Here is a 24214-nt window from a genome sequence, read left to right as displayed (position 1 = left end):
GCTTTACTAAGCAGTCATTCAATTCCTACAACCTCCCATGCTTCACCCTGCTCTATAGATCTCTGCCAACTGAAACCAAAGTTTAGACAGTTATATGAGTTAGTAAATTTCCCTTTTTTGATTAAAGTTGTTTTAAACCTTATTTACTCTCTTATAACCAAAAGAAAGCTAACTGGACCCAATTAATTACAGGACCATCAACAACTAAGCTCTATAATCTATAATAATAAAAGAGTAATATGTTAATTAGACCAGATGTCTTCCAGACATCATTCCAGACATCCTTCCTGATGAAGCTGGGCTGAAGGGAAGCCAGCCCGGGTCCTGGGTGCCTGCAGGTGGCAGGAGGAGGGAAGCCCAGGTCCCGGGTGCCAGAGGGAAGCTGGTGCAGCAGCCAGGGGAAGGAAGGCCTACTCTTGCACTAATTTTCATGCATCGGGCCTCTAGTCTAATTATAATAATAGCTACATTTTATTAATCACCTACTGTGTCTAAGACATTTTAAATACATTTTCTTATGCATAGGCCACCCATTCTTTGAAATAGACATTATTTTCTCTGTTTCACAAATGAAGAACGTGAGGCTCCATGAGGTTAAATAATTCCCCCCAAATCACTCATCTAGATGGATGGAACCAGGATGTCAGACTCCAATCTACACTCTTCCACTGAACCATCTAGTCTAGACTTTGGATTCTGCACTCAGATCTCACACCACAGAAAGAATTCTTTTACTGGGCTTGGGTTCACTACCAGTTGAGTTAAAATAACCACCAGAAAATCTTACTTCCCACAATAGCTCTGATTTGAAGCCAAGTATATGAAAACTGCTTAAAAATAGCCTCAGTTTAAAGTGGGCAAAGGAAGTCACCTTATTGCTACCATTTTCTCTAATTTCTAATCTTCTCTCATTTTGAGGGGGTGGGGGCGGGGAGGCAACCTAATTTTTGGAGGCCTTGCTTTGGCAAGGCTGAAAAAAAAAGATACAAAAGCAACTAGTTGGCTCACCTGAGTCATGTTGAATACCAATCAGCATCATTGCAATCTCAAAGCATTAATTAAAGTCAACTCCATTGTTGAAGTTAATTGGATAACTGCAAATTTTCCACTTCATATGAACACTGCCTGAAACTGTACAAGCTGGACATGAACATATGCATGCAGACCTGAGACAAGGAAATCACTAGATTTCCAAGAAATAATTTGTTTCTTATCTATATTATAAAAGGCCAGAGGCTGTAACACCATAATGACCAAATGACCGGTTGCCAGGAGGTGCATTGATGGGTCTCATGGCGCAGCGGGTCTGGGTCTTGTGGCGCAGCAGGAGTCCAGATCCCGCCGGTGCAGCAGGGGTCTGGGTCTCACATGAATTCACATGCTGGGCCTCTAGTAAATATATAAAAATCCTATATAATAAAAGCCTAATATGTTAACTGTCCGGTCATCTGGTGTTCGGTCAGCTAGTGACCAGTCGACTGTTCAACCAGTCAAAGTGTAATATGCTAATGATATGCTAAGGCCACTCAATCACTCGGAATGATGTGCACTGACAACCAGGGAGTAGACGCTCCGACCGGTAGGTTAGCTTGCTTCTGGGGTCCGGCCAATTGGAACTGAGCCCGATGGGCCGGACTCGCCCTGGAGCCCTCCTGCGGTTCCTTTCCAGCTGGCCAACCTCCTGTGACCCTCCCCAGCCAGCCGACCCCAATCGCCCTAATAGGGACTGGGTGAGATAGGGTTGGACATGCCCTGGAGCCCTCCCGCAGTCCCTCTCTAGCTTCGATCGTGCACCAGTGGGGTCTCTCAGCCTGGCCTGTGCCCTCTCACAATTCGGGACCCCTCGAAGGATGTCAGGGAGCTGGTTTCACCAGATCCCTTAGGCCACTCCCCTCAGGAGGGTGCCAGACGCAGGGCTCATGGCTGGCAAGCGCTGCTGCGGACCCCACCCATGCACAGATTCATGCACCGGGCCTCTAGTATATAAATAAAATGATTCACGCACATTAACCTGTAACATGACATTCTATGTGCAATCATCTTGTGTTAGTTATTTCTCACAGTAACCCAACATACCTCTCAAGAAATTCAGGTACAGCAGATGGAGGATTAGTTAGTTCTGCTCAAAGTCAGATGGTCAATAGCAAACACATACAACCAAGTTTCTCACTTTCCAGAAGTGACTGAACCCTCTGGGTCATCATACACAGTTCATTGTGCTCTTGCCGTCCTCAGTCTCTGCTCTCCAGCAGTAGCACCCACAATCATCATTTGCAACCTGGGGTGTCAGTGGCATAATGCTGCTACTTCCCCTGAAAGACAGCAAAAGCAGGGACCAGGGGCTCCTATAGAAGCCTGGAGGGACGGAGGCTGGCAGGCCAAGCTTTTTGGTTTGTTTCTGAATAAATCTATTTGTCAAACATCTCCACTTGCCAATTTCCTGGCAGCCCTGAATATTTTATGGAGGAAGTTCCAGGAACAAAAGAGACGTTGTTCCTTACAGCCCCATCCCAGAGGGCTGGGGGAGAGCTGCAGCCTCCTAGAGAGGGTCAACAGGCGACCAGTATGGCTGAAGGGGATGGAATTTGTGACACTACACCCCCAAGGTCAATAGGATGATGACAAGCACCCCACCCCACCTCCACTCCATGCTTCCTAGTGCACATGCGTGCTTTTCACTGTTGAGAAATGGAGAGAACAGTTTCTGTAGCCTGGCCTAGCAATACCCCAAATACAAAGGTTCTTTGCAAATCCACCTCTGAACTTCAGGGCCCAACTCAGCCCATCCACCCATGAGCTCCTAGCAGATGCTCAATAAGTGACTGTAACCTCTTCTACCGTGATTCCTGCAAGAGCCTTCCATTAGTGGCACAGCAAGGTCAGTGCGTTGAGAGAGGTCTGCCCCATACAGGCAATAAAGCAGGGGTGGGCAAACTTTTTGACTCGAGGGCCACAATGGGTTCTTAAACTGGACCGGAGGGCCGGAACAAAAGCATGGATGGAGTGTTTGTGTGAACTAATATAAATTCAAAGTAAACATCATTACATAAAAGGGGACGGTCTTTTTTTTTTTTAGTTTTATTCATTTCAAACGGGCCGGATCCGGCCCGCGGGCCGTAGTTTGCCCACGGCTGCAATAAAGGGACACATTGTCCACAGAGAATTTAAAAACGAGAATAAAACTGCCTTTTTCCACATGTTGCAGCATTATAAACAATGTCAGTGATACAGTATTCCTCCAGACTGCAGTGGACCACCTCTCCCCGCTATGGCGATGCCAGCCTCCGTTCCCTCTCCTTCCCACTCCCAGTCTCCCTTCAGCCAGAAGGATCACTTCCAAATGGGACCTGAGCATGAGAAGCCCGTGATTTAACACTCTTGCTTTCTCCCTCGGCCTTCAGAATGAATCCAACCACTCACAGCTTCCGGCTCTTCCCAATCTGAGTCCAGCCGATTTTTCTAGCCTCCTCTGCATCCTTTCTCCCTCCTCATGTATCCAAAATTTCTGGTTCATTGAACACATCAGCTCGTTTTCAGGCTTCCATGGTTTTTTTTTTGTTGTTCAAGCCATTCCTTCTATTTAGAATTTTCCTTTTAGTAATCTTGCCTGGAAAACCTCCCTGACTGCCTCCAGCCCAGGAAGAATTCATCATTCTTCCTGCCTCACCTAGAGCCCTGCTCCATGCCCCACTGTCACTTACTGCATAGTCCACCCCCTCCGCTTCCATTGACTACAGTTGACGCCTGTGCTCCCCCCAACGAAGCCCCACGCAGTGCCTGGCTACTGTGATTTTCTCCAGGTCTGAGCTGAATGAAGGCTTTCCTAGGAGGTGACTTGTAGAGGTGTCCCATCTCAGCCAAGGGAATAAGTGAGCTAACACTTGAGACTTCAGAACCAACTCTGTCATAAAGGAGCCATGATAGACATGTGGCCTTGAGCCAATCAAATGATCTCTCAGGACCTCAATGATTTTTTTCATTTATAAAACGAGAAAGTGAAGCTGAATGGTGAGCAGACCCCTTTCAACTCCCGTGGCTGGGAGGTTTTCCACAGAGAGACTAGCCCAGGCTGAACCAGAACCTTCTGTCCTAAGTCAGGGCTTCTAGGAAAGAGGCTCAGAGCGCCTCAGCCTCAGCCCTCCACCACGTCAGAGGACAGGTCAACAGTGCCCGCTTGGCTGCTGGAGGCCCAGCCTCGTGGGTGACAGGGCAGTTAAGGAAGTGACTGTGAAGGGCTCTTGGACCCTTTGAAAACCATTCTATCTGATGACATCCAACCAGAATGCTAAAATTTCACCATGCCACTCACTCTGGGCCATGGAAAACTACACCACTGCATCCTTTGCTTTGGGGAAAAGAGCTTGTCATTCCCATCCTCCTCTTCCCTCCTTCCAATCCTCCCACCTGGCAGAAAAGCCACACAGGGGTGGGGGGTAGCCTTCGTAGCAGGTGTTTCTCCAGAAAGTCATTGGGGGTGGGGCATCAAAAGTCATCAAGGAAGGACATTGATTGATCCTCTGCACTAACCCAGCACATCAACTAACAAGCCAGGGTGGGCAGGCCCTGGGAGAAGGGAAGAATGCTATTGCGGCAGGAATCTGCTGGGTGGTGGCTCTATCTTAGTCAGGGGGCTGCTAAATGGGTACATAAAGGGAAGTCAGGGTATCAGTATTTGACCTCTTCCCTCCTGGTGCAGCATGCAGCTCTGCTGCCTGCATTGCCTGAGGCGAAACCCCGCCTCCTCCCGTCCCTCCTCCCAGCACCCCAGGGAGAGAATCTGCAGGATTCTGACAGGAGCGCCTGCAGTCTCTGGGAGCCTCTCCAGGACTGGCCTGTGCAAAGGACAAGGTTTGAACAAGGAGAGGAAGAGTGAAGTGAAACAGTCCTTGGTTTGAGTCAGGAGAGAGTTTGAGCCAATCGCTGGCTGCTGGTGGAGGATGGTAGAGGGTGCATGCGGTGACCTGGTTAGATTTTTCTTTGCCTAGTTAAGCTCAAATCCATTCCAGATGTCCCGGCTGGGGACCCAGCACTGCAAGGGCCTCCAGCACTCAGAGCTGCCTCACAGGATGGATGCAGGTGGGCTTTCAGACTACTTGGGGCAGGGCGGCAGGGCAGGGGGGTGCAGGGGAGAGAAGTTTAGGTGGTGAATGAGAGAAATTATTCGGGTGGGAGGTGACAGTTGAGGATACTGAACTTGGCCCTGGGCAGTTGCTGTTGGAGATAACCCTCCTTGCTCCTGCAATGGCTGTGCTTTCTGCAGCAGACAGCAGTGAGGCGCTAGGTCTGGGGCTGCAGGTCAGACCGCTGCCGTGGGTGCCCTGCACTGTCCTGGTGCCCAGGCCTCCTGTCCTCAGGTGCCATTTTCTAACTGCGAAATGGGGTGGCATTTGGGAGAAAAACCTGACTGTGCTTTGCACAAGCGGCTCCCTGCAGTAGAAGGGATGTGGCTGAGAATGAAAAGGAAGGGCCTCCTGCCGGCAGCACTAGGAGAGGCAGCTGACGGGAGCTAAGGTGATTTCATCCTGGAAGGTCTTCAGGGGGTGGGAGATGCTCTTTTCCAAAGGGCCTGGCAGGACTGGCCTGGGCTGGCAGAGAACAGCTGCTGCTGACTGAGGGAGAAGCTGTGCAACCTTGGGCAACTCCATCAGCCTCTCTGGGCCCAAGGCAAACATCATGTCTGCTCTACTGACCTTAGTGGATTGCTATGATGTTCAACCGTGAAAGAGATTTGTAAAATGTGAAGTGCAAGCTCTTTTATTATCATCCTTAGAATTTCTTAGACTAGTGGTACCCAGCTCTGGCTGCACACTGAAATCGCTTGGGAGCTTTTATAAAAAATGCTACACCTGGACCCCACCCTAGATCAATTATTCAAATTGGGAGAGGAGTAAGATAAGACAGCAGAGGGGCTAGGAAGTGGTACTTAAAAAGAAAAAATACTTTTTGGTGATTCTGATGCCCTGGGAAGGTTCAGACCTACTGCCCAGACTCCCCAAGCTTCCTGAAGATAAAGCACTGTGAGCACATCTTTAAAAAGCAGATTCTTGACTTTTCTCAGATCCAGTGAATCGGAATTTCCAGGAGGCTGGGCAATCTGAAAACAGCATGGACATGTCATTCAGGGGCAAGTCCGTCAGTGCTCCCCTTCCCTGCAGGATGAGTAGTGATGCCCAGCAATGCTCTTGGCAGCAGGGCAGAGCAGCAGCTCAGGGGAGGGGGGCCTCCTTAGACGATGTGTGCAGACGTGTGCTTCCGGGTTAAGGTGGCACTAGATGGCCACATCCAATCTCACTCCTGCTCCCCTGGGGACAGTCCAATTATAAAATGACAAATTTCCCAGCCAAAGAGTCTGAGAGCCTTAAGATAAAAAAGAAGCCGTGATGAGTGTTCTGTAAGTAACAGCACAGGCTACCAGTGTCTTACTGATTAGCCCATGGATTGGCCAGGCTTTCCTGCTTCACACTCTCTGCTGACTCTGTCCCATTCATAAGATTATATAAACACACACACACACACACACACACACTCACACACTCTCACAAACACACTCACAATCACACACACCACACACACTCACACACACATTCACACTCACACTCATACACACATACACACACACACACTCACCCTCTCACAAACATCAAACTCACAATCACACACACTCACACTCACACATTCACACTCACATTCATACACACATACACACACACTCACACTCACACACACAACTCACACTCACACACAGAAACCGCAACCTCATTAAACACACAAATGGGGGGATGAAGAGGATTAAAGGAGCCAGAGAACTGATACCAGGCAAGTGTGTTACTTGGAAACATCACGAGTGTAGAAGTGAAGAAGGCAGATATGTTAGGAAGGAAAGGGGCCCTGGGGGTTATGTTCGACTTAGTTCTCTCCTCTCATAGGGGCAGGGTTAGCACAGCAGCTCAGAGCTAGGGTTCCAGAACCAGAGGCCTGGGTTGAATCCCACCACCTCCTCACTGGCTGCGTGATTGGGGCAAGTGGCTCCTGTGAAATGGAAATACCATCGGGGCTGCAGGAAGATTGAATGAGTTAGTAGATGCAGAGGTCCCAGCAGTGTGCCTGGCACATGTCTGCCGAGAGGTGATGGCTGCTCTCAGTTGCTGTAGCTTCTGTTATTTTATGGTAGGCGAGGAAGCTGAAGTCTAGAAAGTGATTCGCTCAATTTGTTTGTACTTTTTGACTCTCATAGGAATACAGCCTAAGGAAATAGTCATACATGTGAACAAGTATCCATGCTAACAACGGTCACGGCAGCATCACTTAGTTGTAGAAGAATAAACTGAATGTCCAATAAGGCGGATAGGTCACCAAACTAGTGGTGCATCTAGAGCAGTGATGGCGAACCTATGACACGCGTGTCAGAGGTGGCACGCGAACTCATTTTTTTGGTTGATTTTTCTTTGTTAAAGGGCATTTAAATATATAAAATAAATATCAAAAATATAAGTCTTTGTTTTACTATGGTTGCAAAGATCAAAAAATTTCTATATGTGACACGGCACCAGAGTTAAGTTAGGGTTTTTCAAAATGTTGACACGCCGAGCTCAAAAGGCTCGCCATCACTGCTCTATAGGATGGTTATGTAATAAGTAAATGCTTGAGAAAGTTAGAGACATAATATAAAGTTTTTAAAATAAAATCCAATATGATCTCTCTACGGATGTGGATACATAGCAACCTATGAATTAGAGCAATTATACCTTTGTAAGCAGAATTGAGTTTCTAAATAAAGTTTCTAAAATAAAATTCAATATGATCTCTCTAGGGATGTAGATACAGAGCTAATCCAGAAGAAAAACCCAATACAAGGCAAACACTGAATGTCTCTGGTTGTGAGGTCGTGGGGACTTTCACTGTTTTCCCTTATACTTTTCTGAAGTGTCCTAACTCTTTAAAGTCAGAAAATAAAATGTTTATTTCAGGCAATTGGCTCAAGGTGCGGCAGTGCCTCGGCAGCCCAGAGGGCTCTCCATCCCTCCCAGGGCCTGCTGCCTCAGCAGCCTGCACTGCCAGGAGGAAGGGACGCTGAATGGGTGAGGGGGGTGACCGAACACCAAAAAGCAGTGGGACCTGGTGCAGCCGGGCAGGACTGGGGCGCGGCTCAGAGGGGATCCTGGCCTGGGCCTGCAGAGCCAGATGCTTTCTATCCAGCTGAGCCTTTTCGGTCCAGGGCCACTGCGGGTCACAAAGGGGCATTAATTCAATGCCCGCCCCCTGTGTGGCCCGGGGAGAGGAGTCACTGCTCTTTCCCAGAAACGGACAGAGCCAGCTTCTACTCTATCCGAGGATACAAACAAATTGTACCAACTTTCTTACCCTTTGTCTGTTAACAGACTCCATTGCAGTGGGGAGCCAGAGCCCCAGGGAATACTGGTTAGCGCCCCTACCGGTCTGCATTCTCCTGCTGCTTTAATATAGAAATGCCTTTCCTTTCTGTGCCCAACATTTTTCCAATCATGAGGCCAAGGTGCTGACACAACTGAAACCAAGGAATGTTTATTTTGCAACTTTAAAGTAAGAAGAGATCTGGAATCACTTAATAACTAAGATGGACCTCATCAAAGAAAAATAGGCAGGCAGGAGGGCGGGAAAGTAAGAGCAAAGCAGAGCAAAGCAATGTATTACATAAAAACTTTACATCTCTTTCAAAACGGCGCTATAAACTGCCCAGTATATTTTTAAGTGTTCAGTTCTGGTCTTTGTCTAAAAAATAAGAGGCTGGAGAAGATGAGCTCTGAAATTCAGAGATTCTGTGTAAAGTTGGAATTTTAGTAACTTCAACTTCCTTTTTAAAAGATCATTCTGGCTCTAGCCAGTGTGGCTCAGCGGATAGAGTATCAGCTCACAGACCGAAGGGTTACGGATTCAATTCCTGGTCAAGGGCATCTACCTGGGTTGTAAGTTCAATGCCCGGCCCCAGTAGGATACGTGCAAGAACCAACCAATCTATGTGTCTCTCTCATATCGATATTTCTCTCTCTCTCTTCCTCCATTCCTTCCTTCCAGTCTCTCTAAAATCAAAGGAAAAAAAATGTCCTCAGGTAAGGATTAACAACAACAAAAAGATCATTCTGGTAGCAAAAGCCAAGTAATCAAGCTTGCCAAGTCATCAAGGGACCCAGCTGTACATTTAATGAATAAACTGAGCATCCATAGACTTATTTGAACAGAAATTCAAAAGTTGTCTGACCCAACCATCTCGCTTTACAGATGAAGACAATGAGCCAGAGAATAACATTAAAGCTCGCATTGCTGCATGCCAGGCAGGCAACTTGCTCAGGGTCATACAGCAGGTGAGCGATGGACCCAGAATTAGATGCTATTCTCACTTTCCCCAGAGTCCACCTGCTCTAACTTTTAGTGGATTTAATGATGAAAGAAGCAACCATATATCAGAAACTCCTCCTCAGCCCAAGATGTCCAGAAAAGGATCAGGTACCAAGGCAACAGCAGGTCAAGAATAGCTACATCCTCTCTCCTTTCATCTCTGAGCACAGTAGGGAAGCCCTGGAAGAAGGAACTGAGTCCTGGGCCAGCTGGTGGAGGAGCAGACAAGAGCATCAGGCCTTCCTGCGGGGAGCAGACAACCCACAGATGCAGAGCTGGTGGCTAGCGGCCACCCACTCGCCGGGAAGCCACACATCCCACCTGTGAATCCCGCTCCTTGCTCGCTCCCCTCCCCGCGGGCAGGAACAGAGTGACATCTCATTATATGGCATCACGGGAGTAGGAGGTCATCCTCAACTAGGAAACACCCGAACACGGAAGTTTGCCTGTTTCTCATGTTAATCACTTTAGGTGGAAATCCTTATTTGCATCACACACTCCCCGCCTTCTGCCTCGGGCAGAGAGCACAGCCGAGCATGCGCCGGTTCCCAGGAGGCCCCTGCTCTCCAGGCCATGGCGTAGGTCTGTCCCGGCGGAGCTGTGGCTGTGCCTCCGCAGGCTGCCAGCCTCACTCTGCTCTCACCGTCTGTCCCTAACAGCCACACCTGCTCCCACCCACTTAACAGTCCACGGCGACTCCGTGAAAGGGCATCACCCAGGAAGGCCTTCGCGAGCAGGCATTGCACGGGGTCCACAGTCACCAGATGAGGCGGGCCGGGTGCAGCTGCCCTAAACGTGGCGCCCTTCCGTCTGATTTTCTAACCTGCAGGAGAAATGCGCACAGAGGGAAGTGTTTCCCACCGACAGGAAAACAACCGTGGACTCATGAAATGACAGATGGCCCGGCCTCAGTGGGCGCGGGGGTGAAGACAGCCCACACCCCATTGAAGGGGTAGCTGCGCTCAGCTCCTGCTGGCTGGTGCTGCAAAGTCCAAATGCAAGAACAGTGAGGCCAGACCTATAGCTTTTCAAGAAAAAATAAAAATCCGGCGCTGCATGTGAAATATTCCAACATTTATTGTATGTATTCCCGGCTTTAGTGAAACGTAATTGTCATACTCAGTATTTATAACGTCGTGTCACATCGGGCCGGGAGTCAGTGACCCCAGCCGGGGTGTCAGGAGCAGCCGGCACAGTGTTAGGCTACGCGCTCTGTGGTTGCTACTTGGAATTCCGCAGGCATGTGAAAGTATGAATCAGAGGTTGCAGATGCAGATAAAATAAAACAAAACAAAGAAAGAGGCACACTTCCAGATGGGAGAGGGTGACCACCAGGAGCGGAGCCTGGCCGGTGAGTGAGGGCCTGGCTCCCATGCGCACGTGCTGAGCGCAGAGAGCAGTCCTGTGGGGCACACACGCTGTGTGCCCAGCACGCCAGGCTTCTCTCCTCCCAGCCGTGCCAGCTGCCTCCACAGCGCTGGGGAGCGCCTGTCTGACTTATGGCTCAGCTACCATGGCTTCTGGAAACCTGGCTCTCCCTGTGATTTATTTATAACAGAGATCTGTAACACAGCAGTGACTTCTCTTTTTCTACCAGGACAACAAAGGGCAGGGAAGAGCCTCGAAGCTGATTCTGTTCCCCTGGCATCAGAAGCCGGCACGCGTGGGTAAGATGCTAACTTTCTGCATTCCTTCCTTCCTCTCTAAAACACAGAAGTCTGAGTAACCCCTGCATTCCCGGTTTCCAACCTATGACAGTGTCCTGCAGCCCCGCCAGGACACTTAGCAGAAAGAGTAAAGGCCTGAAAGGGTAGAGACGCTCACTCAGTGAGGTTGGTTGCTGAGGGCATGCCGCCCAGGCCAGAGCCCGGGCCCAGCCTCTCTTCGCACAAGGCAGGTACCTTTGGTACTCTCCCAGTGGTCAGCAAACTGCGGCTCGCGAGCCACATGCGGCTCTTTGGCCCCTTGAGTGTGGCTCTTCCACAAAATACCGACTTCTGCGCATGGGTCACAAAGTTTCAATCGCACTGTATGTGTGCGCCCGTGGTATTTTGTGGAAGAGCCACACTCAAGGGGCCAAAGAGCCGCATGTGGCTCGTGAGCCGCAGTTTGCCCACCACTGGTCTAGCCTGAGGGACAGTTATTAATCCTTCCTCCAACATCCAGCAGCTGGTTATCTGATTAAGGATTCCTCTAGCCAGGCCTGCTGCCTCTGTGCCCAGGAAAGTCAGGGAGGAGAGATGAAATATAAAAGCACTGAATACCATTTCCCGTGGACAGTGCAGGTAAGGAGTTTGGTTGGGAAGGAAATGAATAAAGTTGGCTCAAAAAAATGGTTAAATAATCCCTAGGTTTCTGTTTCCTATGAAAAAATATACTGAAGTCAGAGTCAGAAAAGAGTCCTAGACTCAGCCTTCCCCATCGCCTGTGTGAGGGGAGGCTAGCATCCGACTTACTGGCCTCAGATTCTGCTTCCGTGAGGGAGGCATTTACGGCCCCTTCCAGTTCCCACACTCTGTCCCTCTGTGGCCTCAGCGCTGTCATTCCCAATGCTCTGGTGCTCCTGGGAAGGGGCAACTGAATCTCTCATTCTACTTTGGTTGAAAACTGTTGGGAAAAAATCTATATCTATAAAAGCCTAAGCAACCATTACAACCAAACAACCAGAACGACCAGTTGACCAGTTGCTATGATGCACACTGATCACCAGGGGACAGATGCTCAAGGCAGGAGCTGCCCCCTGGTGGTCAGTGCGCTCCCACAGCCAACCTCTTGTGGCCCCTCCCCCAGGCCAGCCAGCCCCCATTGGCCCCTGGTGCTAAACCATTCATAGAGACCTGCTTCTGGGTCGGGGTTTTGTTCATAGCAGAGCAGCTCCCTCACAGATCTATTGAAAGTCAGCCCTCCACACAAGGGTTTCTCCCGTCCTCTCCCTTCCCCTGGGGCCGCCTGCCTACCATGGTAACAGCTCAGCGGTGAGGGAAGGAGGAGGAGAGGCAGGGAACCGCACGTGGTGGTGGGGTGCCGATGGTGGCATCGGTGTCTGGTGTCTGTTCCTTCCACGCCTGGCCCAGCAACCGTCGCCTCCTCTCCCAACCCCACCGGGGCCTTAGGGCCTAGGCTGGGACAAGGAACCAGGGGTAGGTGGCAGCGAATGTGGCCCCTTTCCCAGGGGGGCGAGGGCCGGCTCCCTCCTTGGGGTGGGGCCAACCTCCCGTGGTCCGTGTCCCCCCCTCTCCACCCCCCACCCCCCGCACGAATTTGTGCTCCAGGCCTCTAGTTACCAGTGTATCATTCTATCCTTACAAGATATATTCAGATTGCATTTCTACATATCACATCACGTGGTAAGTGAAATTATTTAAAGAGATGCTGCTGTGAATCCTTAGGCAAAGAGCCTTCTGGTAAAACAGCTAGCTATCTTGAGTTGATTTTTTATGTCATATTTGGTTTCAATGTGTGTTTGAGAGAACAAAGCTGAAGTCGCAGGGACCCTGCCTTTCTCTGAGAGTGCAGGTGGCCCGGCCCCACCCCAGTGGCTATTCAGAGTCTGGAGTGGCCCCCGCCCCCCCAGCTGCCTGGCAGAGGGAAGAGCTACTCAGCAGAGAGTTTATTTCCTGCTAAACCCTCTCCCTTGCAGCCTTGTGTAAGCCTCACAGCCTCACAGAAAGCAAATGGAACTAGCTTTCTTATTTTGCAGATGACAAAACTGAAGCTTGGAAAGGTTAAATAAGGTGCAGCTACTAGGCGGGGATTCAGACCAGACTCCTAAGGCAAGCCAGCCAAGAGGCTCTGAGCTGACATGGGAGGCAGTCCCTCCCGCTCCGCCCGCCTGGGCTGGTCCTTGTGGGAAGCTGTGGGGACAAGGTGAGCATCAGCAGAGCTTCTGGCCTGGTGGGACCCCAGAGGAGGCTAACGAAGCTCTCTAGTCACAGTGGAAGCAAAGGGACACAGAGGAGTAGGGGGAGCCGGCTTCTCCTGACCCCGGAGTCTCCTGTCTCCTCCACCTGAAAGGAGGAAAGGGAACCTGGGACACACCTGAGGGGGAGGGTGCAGTGAGGGGGAGGGTGCAGTGGGTGTGAAGGTGACCGGGGAACAGACGGGGGGTGTGCCTAGGGGGGTGCCGAGGATGAGAACCAGGGCAGGTTTGGAAAGCCACTGGAACAGTGTACAAAACGTCTGAGCCAGGGTCTGGCTTATGGATTCTGTCCCCAGGGCTAATTGTGAGGCCCTGCATTTGTCCCCAGGAGGCAGATGCAAGGAAATGGGTGAGGAAGGCTCTGGTGGAGTGCCAACCCCTGGGAATGCAAAGTTGTGAGGTGAGGGGAGCGCAAGGGTAGTGAGGAGAGTCCGTGGAAAGATGTAGAGACAGCCACAGGCTCTCAGAGCCCAAGGGAAAGAAGCAGAGCACACACACTGGTTCTCCGTCGGAGAGAAACTGGCATGTAAATAAAAGCTCATGTATACTTCCCGGAACCACAGGTCCATTATGCCTTCTTGCTTGCGGCCAACCAGACCCTCACTGCATTCTGTTCTATTATATCTCTCCTGAGGACGATGGACCACACATGAGCTACTGCCCTTGATGGTGCCCTCTAAGCCTCAGCTGCCCCACCTGCCGAAGAGGAAAACAGTGCCTCACCCACCCACCTCTCCTGGTTGTTGTAAGATAACAATGACAATAACAGCCTATCTTTGTAGAGTGCTTACACATTGTTCCACATTACACTATGTACCTAGCGTTACATATTACACATATACTAACTCACTTAATCCTCAAAACAGCTCTGTGAAATTGGTACTCTTACAACCCCCCACCTGACAGAGAAGGAAACCGGTGAGATTTCAGAACTTGTTCCATGTCAGCCAGCGGGGTGAGTGGCAGAGGTGGGATGTGAACCCCAAAATCTGGCCCGAGTCCATGCTCCTAACCTCTTTGCTGTATGACATACTGTGCATTTTAAATGAACGGTGCATGGTCATTCCTGTTAGAACTACTCCCACTGGGGAGGGAAGCAGAGGGAGAATTCCTGGGGAGAGAACCGCACCTCCAGCCTTAGAACTGGCCCAGCTCCCCGGGGCCAGGCTTCCCAGGGAGGGGGCAGGAATGACAGGTCTCCGGCCCTGCCAGTGCAGGGCTGTCTTCCTATGCTCCTTTTCAAAGCAAAGTGTCTCTGCTGCCAAGAGCGGGTTTGTCCGTCTCTTGGAGACAGCAGTTGTCAAGCCCAGAACAGCAAGCATGTCAAAAATAGCAGCGCCAGCAGACTGCGTGGCTGCAATTTCCTTTTGAAATGTCGGCTTCGCTCTCGCCAAGAGAACCGGGGTCTGTCTATGCTCCCTGCAGCCGGCAGCGGAGGCTGCTGAAGGTTCCAAGACGTTTGCTAGGGGCCGGCGGAGAGTGTCTGCTGGGGACACCCTCTCCACAGTAACCATGATGAGCTTGGAGTTGTGTTTAAAAGTGTTGTTGTTGTTACAAACCCCACCAAGGGTAGCCCCGGATAGGTGAAGTGGGAGCCACGGTGAGACCAATATTGATGATACTGACTATAGTGAAGGCCCCTTTTCTCTTCTGTTCTGGAAAGAAGGGAGTCACTGTTCGGTTTGGATCAGCCACCGCTAGGTTTAAACCACTCCCCTCAGGGTCCCAAGGAGATGAGGATCAAGGAGGGATGGAGAGGCAGGGTGGATGCCTTTCTCTGGGAGTTCAGAGCTAAGGAGCCTGACACTCCCCAACCCCACAGAGCCCTCGAGTCCAGAAGGGGAAGTGGTTCATGGTGAGGCAGGGTAACATGAGAACCAAGAGCCATCTGCCGTTATTCCCGTGGCCTCATCCCGGACGCTGACGCTCCGTCTCCGCTAAGCCCAAGCTCCAGGCCTGAGCATCTGTGCAAGCTGGGGCGGGCGGCGGGTGGAAGTGGGATGGAGGGAGGCAATCCTACAGCTTAAAGAATGCATTTCTTTTCCTCCCCTAAGAGATCTTGACAAGCTAGAGTGAGACCACGCTTTGCTTCCTGGGGCAACAACACGCAGTCAAAACCAATCAGAGCCGGACACCAGTTCCAGCCAGACTGTCCCGGGAGGACAAAAGTCTCTACTTGGCGTTTACGTGCAGGTGCCGGTGACAGAAATACTGCCAAGAGCCAGGGCTCAGCCAGTGGAAGGAGGAAAGATAAGCAGGGGACTAGAAGGTGTCATGTGAGGAAAGCAGGGGAGGAAAGCAGGGACTCATGAGCGAAAGGCAAGTAAGAGCCAGAGAGAACTGTCTGCGGGAAGGCGGCTCCCCCGCTTCTGTGTGCAGGCAGCACCCCACTGCGGGACCCCACCCAGGGGCTGTGGAAGGGAATGGGTGCCGCAGGGGAAGGGAGGAGGCTGGGGAGTACAGTCCTGACTCCTGTGCAATTTCTTCAGGAAGTCTGTGTTCACAGGTGCAGAGATTAGGCGGGGTTTTGGTTTGTTTGTGGAGGTTTTGTTGTTTTTATTTCTGTTTTTCCAGCAAAGTATAAATCCCTTGGGCAAATTCACTGCCTTAGTCCCATGTAATAAATAATGTGCAACATGCTTATTGTAGTTTAATGATGATAATTATGCTCTGCATCTACCAAAAGCAGTTTGACCTATCTTTAGAGCAAAAACAAACAAACACATATGCAAATCCCACCATGATTTGATGGTATTAAGAAAAAAAAAAAATCAGTCTTTGGCGCTGTACATGAGGAGCAAGGAGCAACTGTATGGAAGGATCTAAAGTGTCCCCCTGCGGCAGAAGAGAAAACTGTCATTCCATCCTGGATACTCAGTCTGGTCCATCTTTAAAAATGCTGCACTCCTAGATTTAGGGATCCAAGCCATTCCCCCAGCCACGCTGTGACTCTCCCAAGTATTAGCTTTGTCACTTTTTTTTCACAATCAATGAGTTTTTTTAATTTATAGAGTTGTACAACTCTTGCCACAATCCTGATTTAAAAAACCTCCAGTCGCCCTAGATCAGAGGTTCTCAAACTGTGGGTCGCGACCCCTTTGGCGGTCGAAGGACCCTTTCACAGGGGTCGCCTAAGACCATCCTGCATATCAGATATTTACATTATGATTCATAACAGTAGCAACATTACAGTTATGAAGTAGCAACGAAAATAATTTTATGGTTGGGTCACAACATGAGGAACTGTATTTAAAGGGCCAGAAGGTTGAGAACCACTGCCCTAGATGGTTTGGCTCAGCGGATAGAGCGTCGGCCTCTGGACTGAAGGGTCCCAGGTTCCATTCCGGTCAAGGGCACATGGCCAAGTTGCGGGCTCCATCCCCAGTAGGGGGCGTGCAGGAGGCAGTCTATTAATGATTCTCATCATTGATGTTTCTATCTCTCTCTCCCTCTCCCTTCCTCTCTGAATTCAATAAAAATATATTTTTAAAAAATAGAAAACCTCCAATCCCACCCCCAAAGTCTCCCCATGCCCCGCTGCAGGTGGGACTTACCCTATGCTCTTCGACCTCCAGCAAGGAGAGTGCACAGCTCTCTCACAGACTGGTTGGGGAATCTTAATTCAGCTGGTCAAGGAGAGGCCCCTGCAGCTCACACCACGGGGATTCATGTCCTAGCTTTTGTCCTGCCTTCAGTGCACAAGAGAGACTGCTGGGTACTGTGAGAACCTTCCAGTGAACTAAGGCAGTTAGAGGGTCACCCCTGAGTTAAGGCCCTTTCTAGGCTAAGTCCCATCTTACACCTTTCTAAGTCATCTTTTCTCTGTGTATTTTACTATTTCTACTGTCCCTTTGTCTTAAACATCTCTGTAAGCTTCTCAAGGCTGAGGGACCCTAAGGTGAATATATTTAGTGCAACATGGCCGAGTATTTTATCAGACACTTATAAGATCCTCTCTCTTTCTCTCTGTCTCTCTGTGTTTGTCTCTCTCTCTCTCTCTTCCTTGCAGGTTGAGGAAATTCTGGGAGACACCTTTCTGACCCCACCGCAATCTCCTCTTGCTTCGTAAGTTCAGGACTGCCCTCCACAGAGGTGAGCAGGGTAGGAAAAGGTGGTTTACTGAGATGCCAGGGAAAATGTGTCCTCCGGCTGGAAAACAACAGTCTCAGCAAACACAGCTAGTCCTAGAGTCCAAAGTGTGAGCTCCACAGAAACCCCAAAGGGGCTCCCAGCCACCAAAAAGGTGAAGAGGGGGAGAAAGATAGACAAGATACACACAGAGGGAAGAAGAGATTAAAAACAACACAGGGGAAATGTGAGAAGAAGAAAAAACGCAGAGTCAGAATGAAAGGAAGGGAAAATGCAGAGAAAAGGAGATGATTGGGAAGGGCGGGGCACAGCAGCAGGGAAAGAGAAACAGAACAAGAAACAAAAGCAGGTGGAATAAAATACATACACGGACTGAGAGCGAGGTGCTGCTGACGCTGTGGAAATCCAAACCCTGATTTTGCCCAAATGCATTCCCTCGCACCCTCTCTCTGCCCCTCCCCACCCTGATTCTAATTTGGCCCAAGGGACTGAGCCCATGCAACATTCCCCAACAGTAGGACCTACCTCAGATGCACAGATGGCCAGCTGCACCTTCCTCACATCCCGGGGTAGTCAGGCAGGAGGACTAGCCTGTGTCTCTGTGGAGCCTAACAGGTCCAGGACAGCCTCCAGGAGCTTCTGCGGGCCGAGTCCTGGCCTGTGCCGGCAGCTGTGAGAGTGCAGCCCAGCTGTCACAGCAACATGGGGTGCTGTTCTCTTGGTTCTCAGAGCACAAATCCACACAGAGGCCCAGTCAGAGAGGGATCACTTGGTAAAATCCTCCACAGAAACTAGGGCAGGTTACAGCCTCTCGGTTTTTCTTCGACACCTTAAGAAGAGCCACCTATGAAGTTCCTCCCAGGAGCTAGACTGTTCCCTGGTGGGGAAGAATTGTCGCTTCCCTCCATCGCTCAGAGCTGGGAGGAGCCTCTCTCCGAGGAGATGGAAAGTTCCTGGTGCTAGGGTGGACTGAAACCTCTAGGACTTCTCAAGGCCCAGGTGGCTGCCTGAGGATCAAGTCCCCTGCAATGCTCCCCTTGTCATTTGAAAAAGATCATATTGACATTGGTTTAACTGGCAGTTACTTAGGATTCAAGTTTCTTTGAAGAATCAGAGGTGAAATGAGGCAGCTTCCATGTCTGGGCGGGGAAACCGGGAAGAAAGGTCCAGGCGGAAGTTGTAGGGACCTGCTTTTTCAAAGGTCACACATCCCTGTCCTGGCGCTCCCAGTCCCTGGCCCAGTGTGGGGGAGGTGCTCCCACTTCAGAAGCTGGGGATATGTAGTCTCCCGGTCTCCCTTGCTGCCCAAATCAGAAAATAGAGAGAACAGTCTGGAAGGTTGCTACAGCAACCAGAGTCCCTGGAGAGCCCAGTGCTCCACAAACCCTTTACTCCCGGGCATGCTCGGACTTGGAGAAGAAATGTATTAGGAATGGTGATGAAGGTGATCACATACACACATGTGGAGATACACGCCTGCATGGTCCAACATTTACCCTCAGCTGGGCCCTTCTCCTTTCCCTAAATACCCAAGAGAAACTGAAGAGATTTGGAAAAGTAGCACTTCATGGCCTCAGAGCAGGTTTCTGAATCATGAACTCCTCTATCTCCCACTGTATTTCAGGTTTGGAGAAGCTGAGCTCCAATCAAAGTGGCCTCCAGTCCTAAGGATCACAGTGAACCTGCCTAAAGAGCACCCTCCTTTCTGAAGGGTAAGGAGAAAGACTGCAGCCCAGCTCAAGAGGCTAAGAAGGGATTTACGGAGCTCATGGTCCAGAATGGCCTATTCTTGGGCTTTGGATCCAAGGCAGAAACTCTGGGGGGAGGCCTGGCCTACGGGAGGTGGGAGGCAGGGTAATGAACTAAAAGTCAAGTCCATTACTAAAATTCACACATTTGCATAGAATCACCCCCAGCTTCCCACATGAGTTCATTGAACGTTCCCCATGAGGTAGGGAGGGGAAGACATTAATGTTCCCATGTAATGGGTGGGGAAACTGAGGCATTAAGAGGATGGTGCCAGTTACCCTGTAAAGCTGTGGCAAAATCCAGACTGAGATCTGGCACTCACAGAGTGGTAGTATCTCAAGAAAACCCTCAAAAGGCCACCCCTCCTAAGTTGCTCTTCAAGAAAATAATTTAGAAAAAAAAAAATCTTATCCAAGAGTCTTAAAGCATAGATATAAAATTAAAAATATGTTAACAGTCCTTTTGGTTTCTGAACTGTACCCAAAAGAGCTCAGAACAGTACATCACAGTTTATCAAGGCAACAAACAAATGGCGGTGTTACCAGGAGGGAAGTGAGGGGAAGTGGGCAGTGTGATGGAAGGCAGGGATTTCACGATGGAAGGAGATGGCTTAGTCCAGGTGGTGGTGACACCACCAAGTTACCTTACCAGTTAGAGCAAGTCGGCTGCAGCTCTGAGGGGCAGAGCAGGCGAGTGTTTGCTTGACTCAGCCAAAAACCTCTAATTGTGTGGTTGTCAGCAAAGACATAAAGCTTCCTCTTTACTCTAAACCAACTATTCCATTCCCAACAAGATGGGAAGACACCCACACTAGCATCCAATGTGTGCTTTACCTGTCTGCAGGTCTAAGCTGGAGTTGTTTTTAGAAAGCCTTCAACTGTTCTAAATCAAATTCCCAAGAAGGGTGGAGGGCTAGAGAGGTTGGGGGGAAGCGAGGGAGAGAAACTTGCCATCTGTAACAACAGTCCACTGCCCCTCTGAGATGACAGCATCTGTTTAAGTGCCACCTCTCTTCAGATGACATGGACATGCCAGCTGCCTGACTCTATTCGGCCATTTCTCCCGGCTCTGTGGTTGCCTTTTGCTAGTCCCTCTGCACAGGAAGGCACGTGCACACCGAGCATTTGGATCTGAGAAAGAACCTTCCTGGAAGGGAGAGAGAGTCAGGGGCTCAGAGTCAGGGGCACTAAATGTAGACCAAAGCCTGGTGTCTACTGTGCCAGAACACACCTGGGAGAAAACATCGGCCCCTTTGGTCCGGGACTCACACTAACGTCCTCCAAATGGCCAAGTTTAATTGCAGTTTCTCTAATTCCACTTGAGACTGTGCATCTAACGGGTCTTCTACAGGATGACCAGCAGGTGTTACAGGGCCCTGGAATAAAGCAGCAAGATGAGTCCTGTCTCTGTCCTCCAGCTTCTGCCAGGTACCGCCTGGCCAGAAGTTAAGACAGGTGCATGCCCCAAAGCAAAGGGCACTGAGAAGAGAAAAGAGACCCAGGAATAACCTGGTTTCCATCCTATTGGCATCTCTGTACCTACAGCTGTTAGAAGTCTCAGACTTGAAAAAACCAGAATCTTGAAGGAAAGTCAGACAGAAATCTCATCCACATAACAGAAGATGGCATGAATGGGTGGCACCATTAGAATTTCAAAAATATCACTTAGATGGCTAAAACTTGAATGCTGCAGGGGCCCAAGTAACAAGGTTGACAGTCCAGGTGTTTGGTCCTGGACGCCATGCACTAGGGTAAGGGAAGGAGTCAGGGAGCCAACCGGAGCTCAGGTGAGAGTCATGGAAAACGAGAAGGCAGCCTAAGAACTTATTTGCTCAGTGTCACCCTTCTCGTGTAGAACCTGCCTGCATCAGTCAGACCTCAGTGAGCATCCTTTTCTCTGCATACATCCGATGTGGAGTGGGAAGGTAGCTGGGTCTCCGCTCCCGGGCAGCCTCAGAGAATTCAGGCTTGCCAAGTCCACCGTCGGCCACCTTCAGGTCCGGTGCAGGCTGCCCACACGTGACGTGGGTGTACTGGCCTTGCTCCTCCTGCTCGGTCTCCCGGTGGTAGAAGTAGTTGAAGTTGGAGACAATGACCGGCACTGGTAGGGCGATGGTGAGGACCCCAGCGATGGCACAGAGTGAGCCCACAATCTTGCCTCCAACGGTCATGGGGTACATGTCCCCATAACCTACTGTGGTCATTGTAACCACTGCCCACCAGAAGGCATCTGGGATGCTGGGAAAGAGCGAATCATCATCGTCAGCCTCTGCGAAGTAGACGGCGCTGGAGAAGAGGATGACTCCGATGAAGAGGAAGAAGATGAGCAGGCCCAGCTCCCGCATGGAGGCCTGCAGGGTCTTGCCCAGGATCTGCAGCCCCTTGGAGTGGCGGGAGAGTTTGAAGATGCGGAACACCCGCACCAGACGGATCACGCGGAGGATGGCCAGGGACATGGCCTGCTGCCCGTTCTGGCCACCCCCTCCGTTGGCTGACTGCTGCTCCTGTTGCTGCACCAGCTCCGTGCCCAAGGTGATGAAGTAGGGGAAGATGGCCACCAAGTCGATGATGTTCATGATGTTGCGGAAGAAGGCGGGCTTGCTGGGGCAGGCGGAGAAACGCACCAGGAGCTCAAACGTGAACCAAACGATGCACAGGGTCTCCACCAGGAAGAAGGGGTCGGTAAAGAAGGAGCCCCCGAGAGTACTTAGTGAGGAGGGGCCCACTCCCCCAGGGGTGATGCCAGGATGAAAGGTATAGGCATCGTCTTCATCCTCTTCTTCCTCCTGACTCCCCCTGGAAATTGAGGAGACTCTGCTCACACCACCACCATTGCTACCACCTCGGCCATCTGCACGGAACTGGGGCAGCGTCTCCAGGCAAAAGATGACGATGGAGATGAGGATGACCAGCACCGAGACGATGGCGATGCCCCTGGCGGGCCCCGAGCTCTCCGGGTACTCGAAGAGCAGCCACACCTGGCGCTGGAAGGGCTGCGAGGGCAGAGGCTTCTCGTCCTCGCCGCCCTCGGGAAGGCAGCCCTCGTCCTCCCGGAAGGCGGCCAGGGCCTCGTCCCCCAGCTGGTAGAAGCGGATCTCCTCCAGGAAGATGTCCAGGGGCACGTTGACCGGCCTCCGCAGCCGGCCCCCCGACTGGTAGTAGTAGAGGATGGCGTCGAAGCTGGGCCGGTTGCGGTCGAAGAAGTACTCGTTCCTCAGCGGGTCGAAGAAGCGGACGCGGCGGCCAGGGTCCCCCAGCAGCGTGTCGGGAAACAGCGACAGGGTGCGCAGTTGAGTCTCGAAGCGCAGCCCGGAGATGTTGATCACCAGCCGCTCGCTGCTACAGCAGCCCTCGCCCGCGCCAGCCTCCGGGAAGTCTCCCGCATCCTGTTGCTCGCCCTCCGGCCCGCGGACCTCCCCCGGCGCCGCCAGCGTCAGGGATTTCTCCGATCTCATGTCCTCTCCGCGGTGCGCTCCCCGCCACGGCAACAGCGTCCCCGATGCCACCTCTGGAGCGGCAGCGCTTCCCAGCGCCGGCGGCGCCCTCTGTCTAGGGTGGGGCCCGCGCTCCTCCGAGCTCGCGGGCTGACCTGCGGTGGGATCCGTGAGCCCTATACCCCTGGTCCCTGCAAGGGTAGGTCCGGGGAGGTGCCCTGGGCGCAGAGGATTGGCCCCGCGCCTCCAGCGGTCCGCGCCGGGGGCTGGAGCTTACTGGGATACCTGAAATCGCACACTGGGCGTGTGACACCGGGTGCCCGAGAAGACGGCGCTTCACCCCCTCACCTCCGTGCCGGAGACTGGGCTTCTGGACGCAGGGTTAGCACTCCCCAGCTCCCACTGCGCGCCTCCAACAGCTCAGCCCCGCCACTGCCGCGGGAACCCAAGCGCCAGATGCGCCTCCCCCTCCGGCTCCGCAAAGACTCCTGGCGGGGCTCGGCCTCGCCCAACGTCCACCGCGGGCTGGCTCCGTCCAGCCAAGGTCGCCGTTTCCGCGCCACAGCCGCCACCTCCTCCCTGTGGGCCTGCCCTCAGGCCTCCGAGAGGGCCTGGGCTGCCCCGGCGCCGGAGCGCGGGGACCCACCTCCCCACCGCTCAAGCCTTGGCTGCAGCCACCGCAGCTGCAGCGGCTCGGCTCTCTGCTCTGTCCTTCTCTCCCAACACACACTCCCGGAGTGACGTGGCAGGCCCCGCCTGCTGCCCCCTCCCACCCCACTCCCACAACACACCCCTCGCCCAGCCAGGGGTGCCGCGAGCCAGGGCGCTGTGAGAATAGACACACATTTGCCTCAGGTAATCTTTCCCGCGCTCTGCGGGCACGCCTCTCCCCTTCGCACGTTCACACTCCGGGCCCCTAAACAAGCACTAATGGCCTCACACCACACCCCCTCCACACCCGCAATCAGCTTTTCTCAATGGCAGTTTACAGCTTTGACCTGCGCAGTGCATTTCATCAATAAGAAAACACACCCCACTCGCCACACGCACCGAGCACTGTGCCTCCACTCATCCAGAAATTTAATGAGAAAATCAAATCCTATTTTGCCCTTCTGTGTTTACAGAGACCGATTTGCCAGCATCTCCAATCTCTACTGAAAATAAAAAGGAAAAAGGAGAGACAGCATTTTTGAGATGTCTTGAGAGCTTCCTATTTAAATTGGACTCCATGTAAGTCCCCAGAGAATCCCATCCCTCCCTTTGCAAACCTGGGAGGCTGCAAGTCTCCTTAGGCATAGTGCCAGAAAAGAAAGGGGTTGGAGGCCTCCCGTTGTCTTTCCCATCAGAAGTTTTGACAGGAATCCTGGGAACTTGGGCAGCAGACCAGGTAAAGAAAAAACAAACAAACAAACAAACAAAGATGGTGGCATTTCAGAGGTATTGTGGTCCAGGGAAGTGCGGTCTGGAATTCATTTGCTCCAAGCCTCCCTGGGAAGGCATCTGGGATGTCTGCTTATTGTGCAGACAAGAAAAGGGGTGAGTGGAAAGAATATGTAAGAGTGTTGATAAAAAATAAATAAATAAATAAATAAATAAATAAATAAATAAATAAATAAATAAGTTTACTGAGCATCTACTATGTGCCAGCTACA

General features: G+C 51.4%; 1 protein-coding gene and 1 long non-coding RNA gene across 2 annotated transcripts in view; both read right to left on the bottom strand.

Annotated features, from left to right (window-relative positions):
- Window positions 1-20480, bottom strand: part of LOC308513588 — a 33107-nt gene extending 12627 nt beyond the window's left edge. The window contains exon 1 of the long non-coding RNA XR_013995560.1: window positions 17906-20480. This is a non-coding gene — a long non-coding RNA (uncharacterized lncRNA). The remainder of the gene's footprint in view (window positions 1-17905) is intronic.
- A 519-nt stretch (window positions 20481-20999) lies between these two features.
- On the bottom strand, window positions 21000-22583 carry KCNA6 (potassium voltage-gated channel subfamily A member 6; the record flags this gene model as incomplete). Its single annotated transcript, XM_081083726.1, has 1 exon — window positions 21000-22583. One exon carries the CDS (start codon window positions 22581-22583, stop codon window positions 21000-21002), a length of 1584 nt encoding a protein of 527 aa, XP_080939852.1.
- Window positions 22584-24214: the final 1631 nt, after the last annotated feature.

The sequence above is a fragment of the Myotis nattereri genome (genome assembly GCF_964212035.1).
Source record: "Myotis nattereri genome assembly, chromosome: 2".
NCBI classification, from domain to species: Eukaryota; Metazoa; Chordata; class Mammalia; order Chiroptera; family Vespertilionidae; genus Myotis; species Myotis nattereri.
Note: the sequence above shows the minus strand (reverse complement) of the source record. Positions and strands in the feature narration are given on the sequence as shown.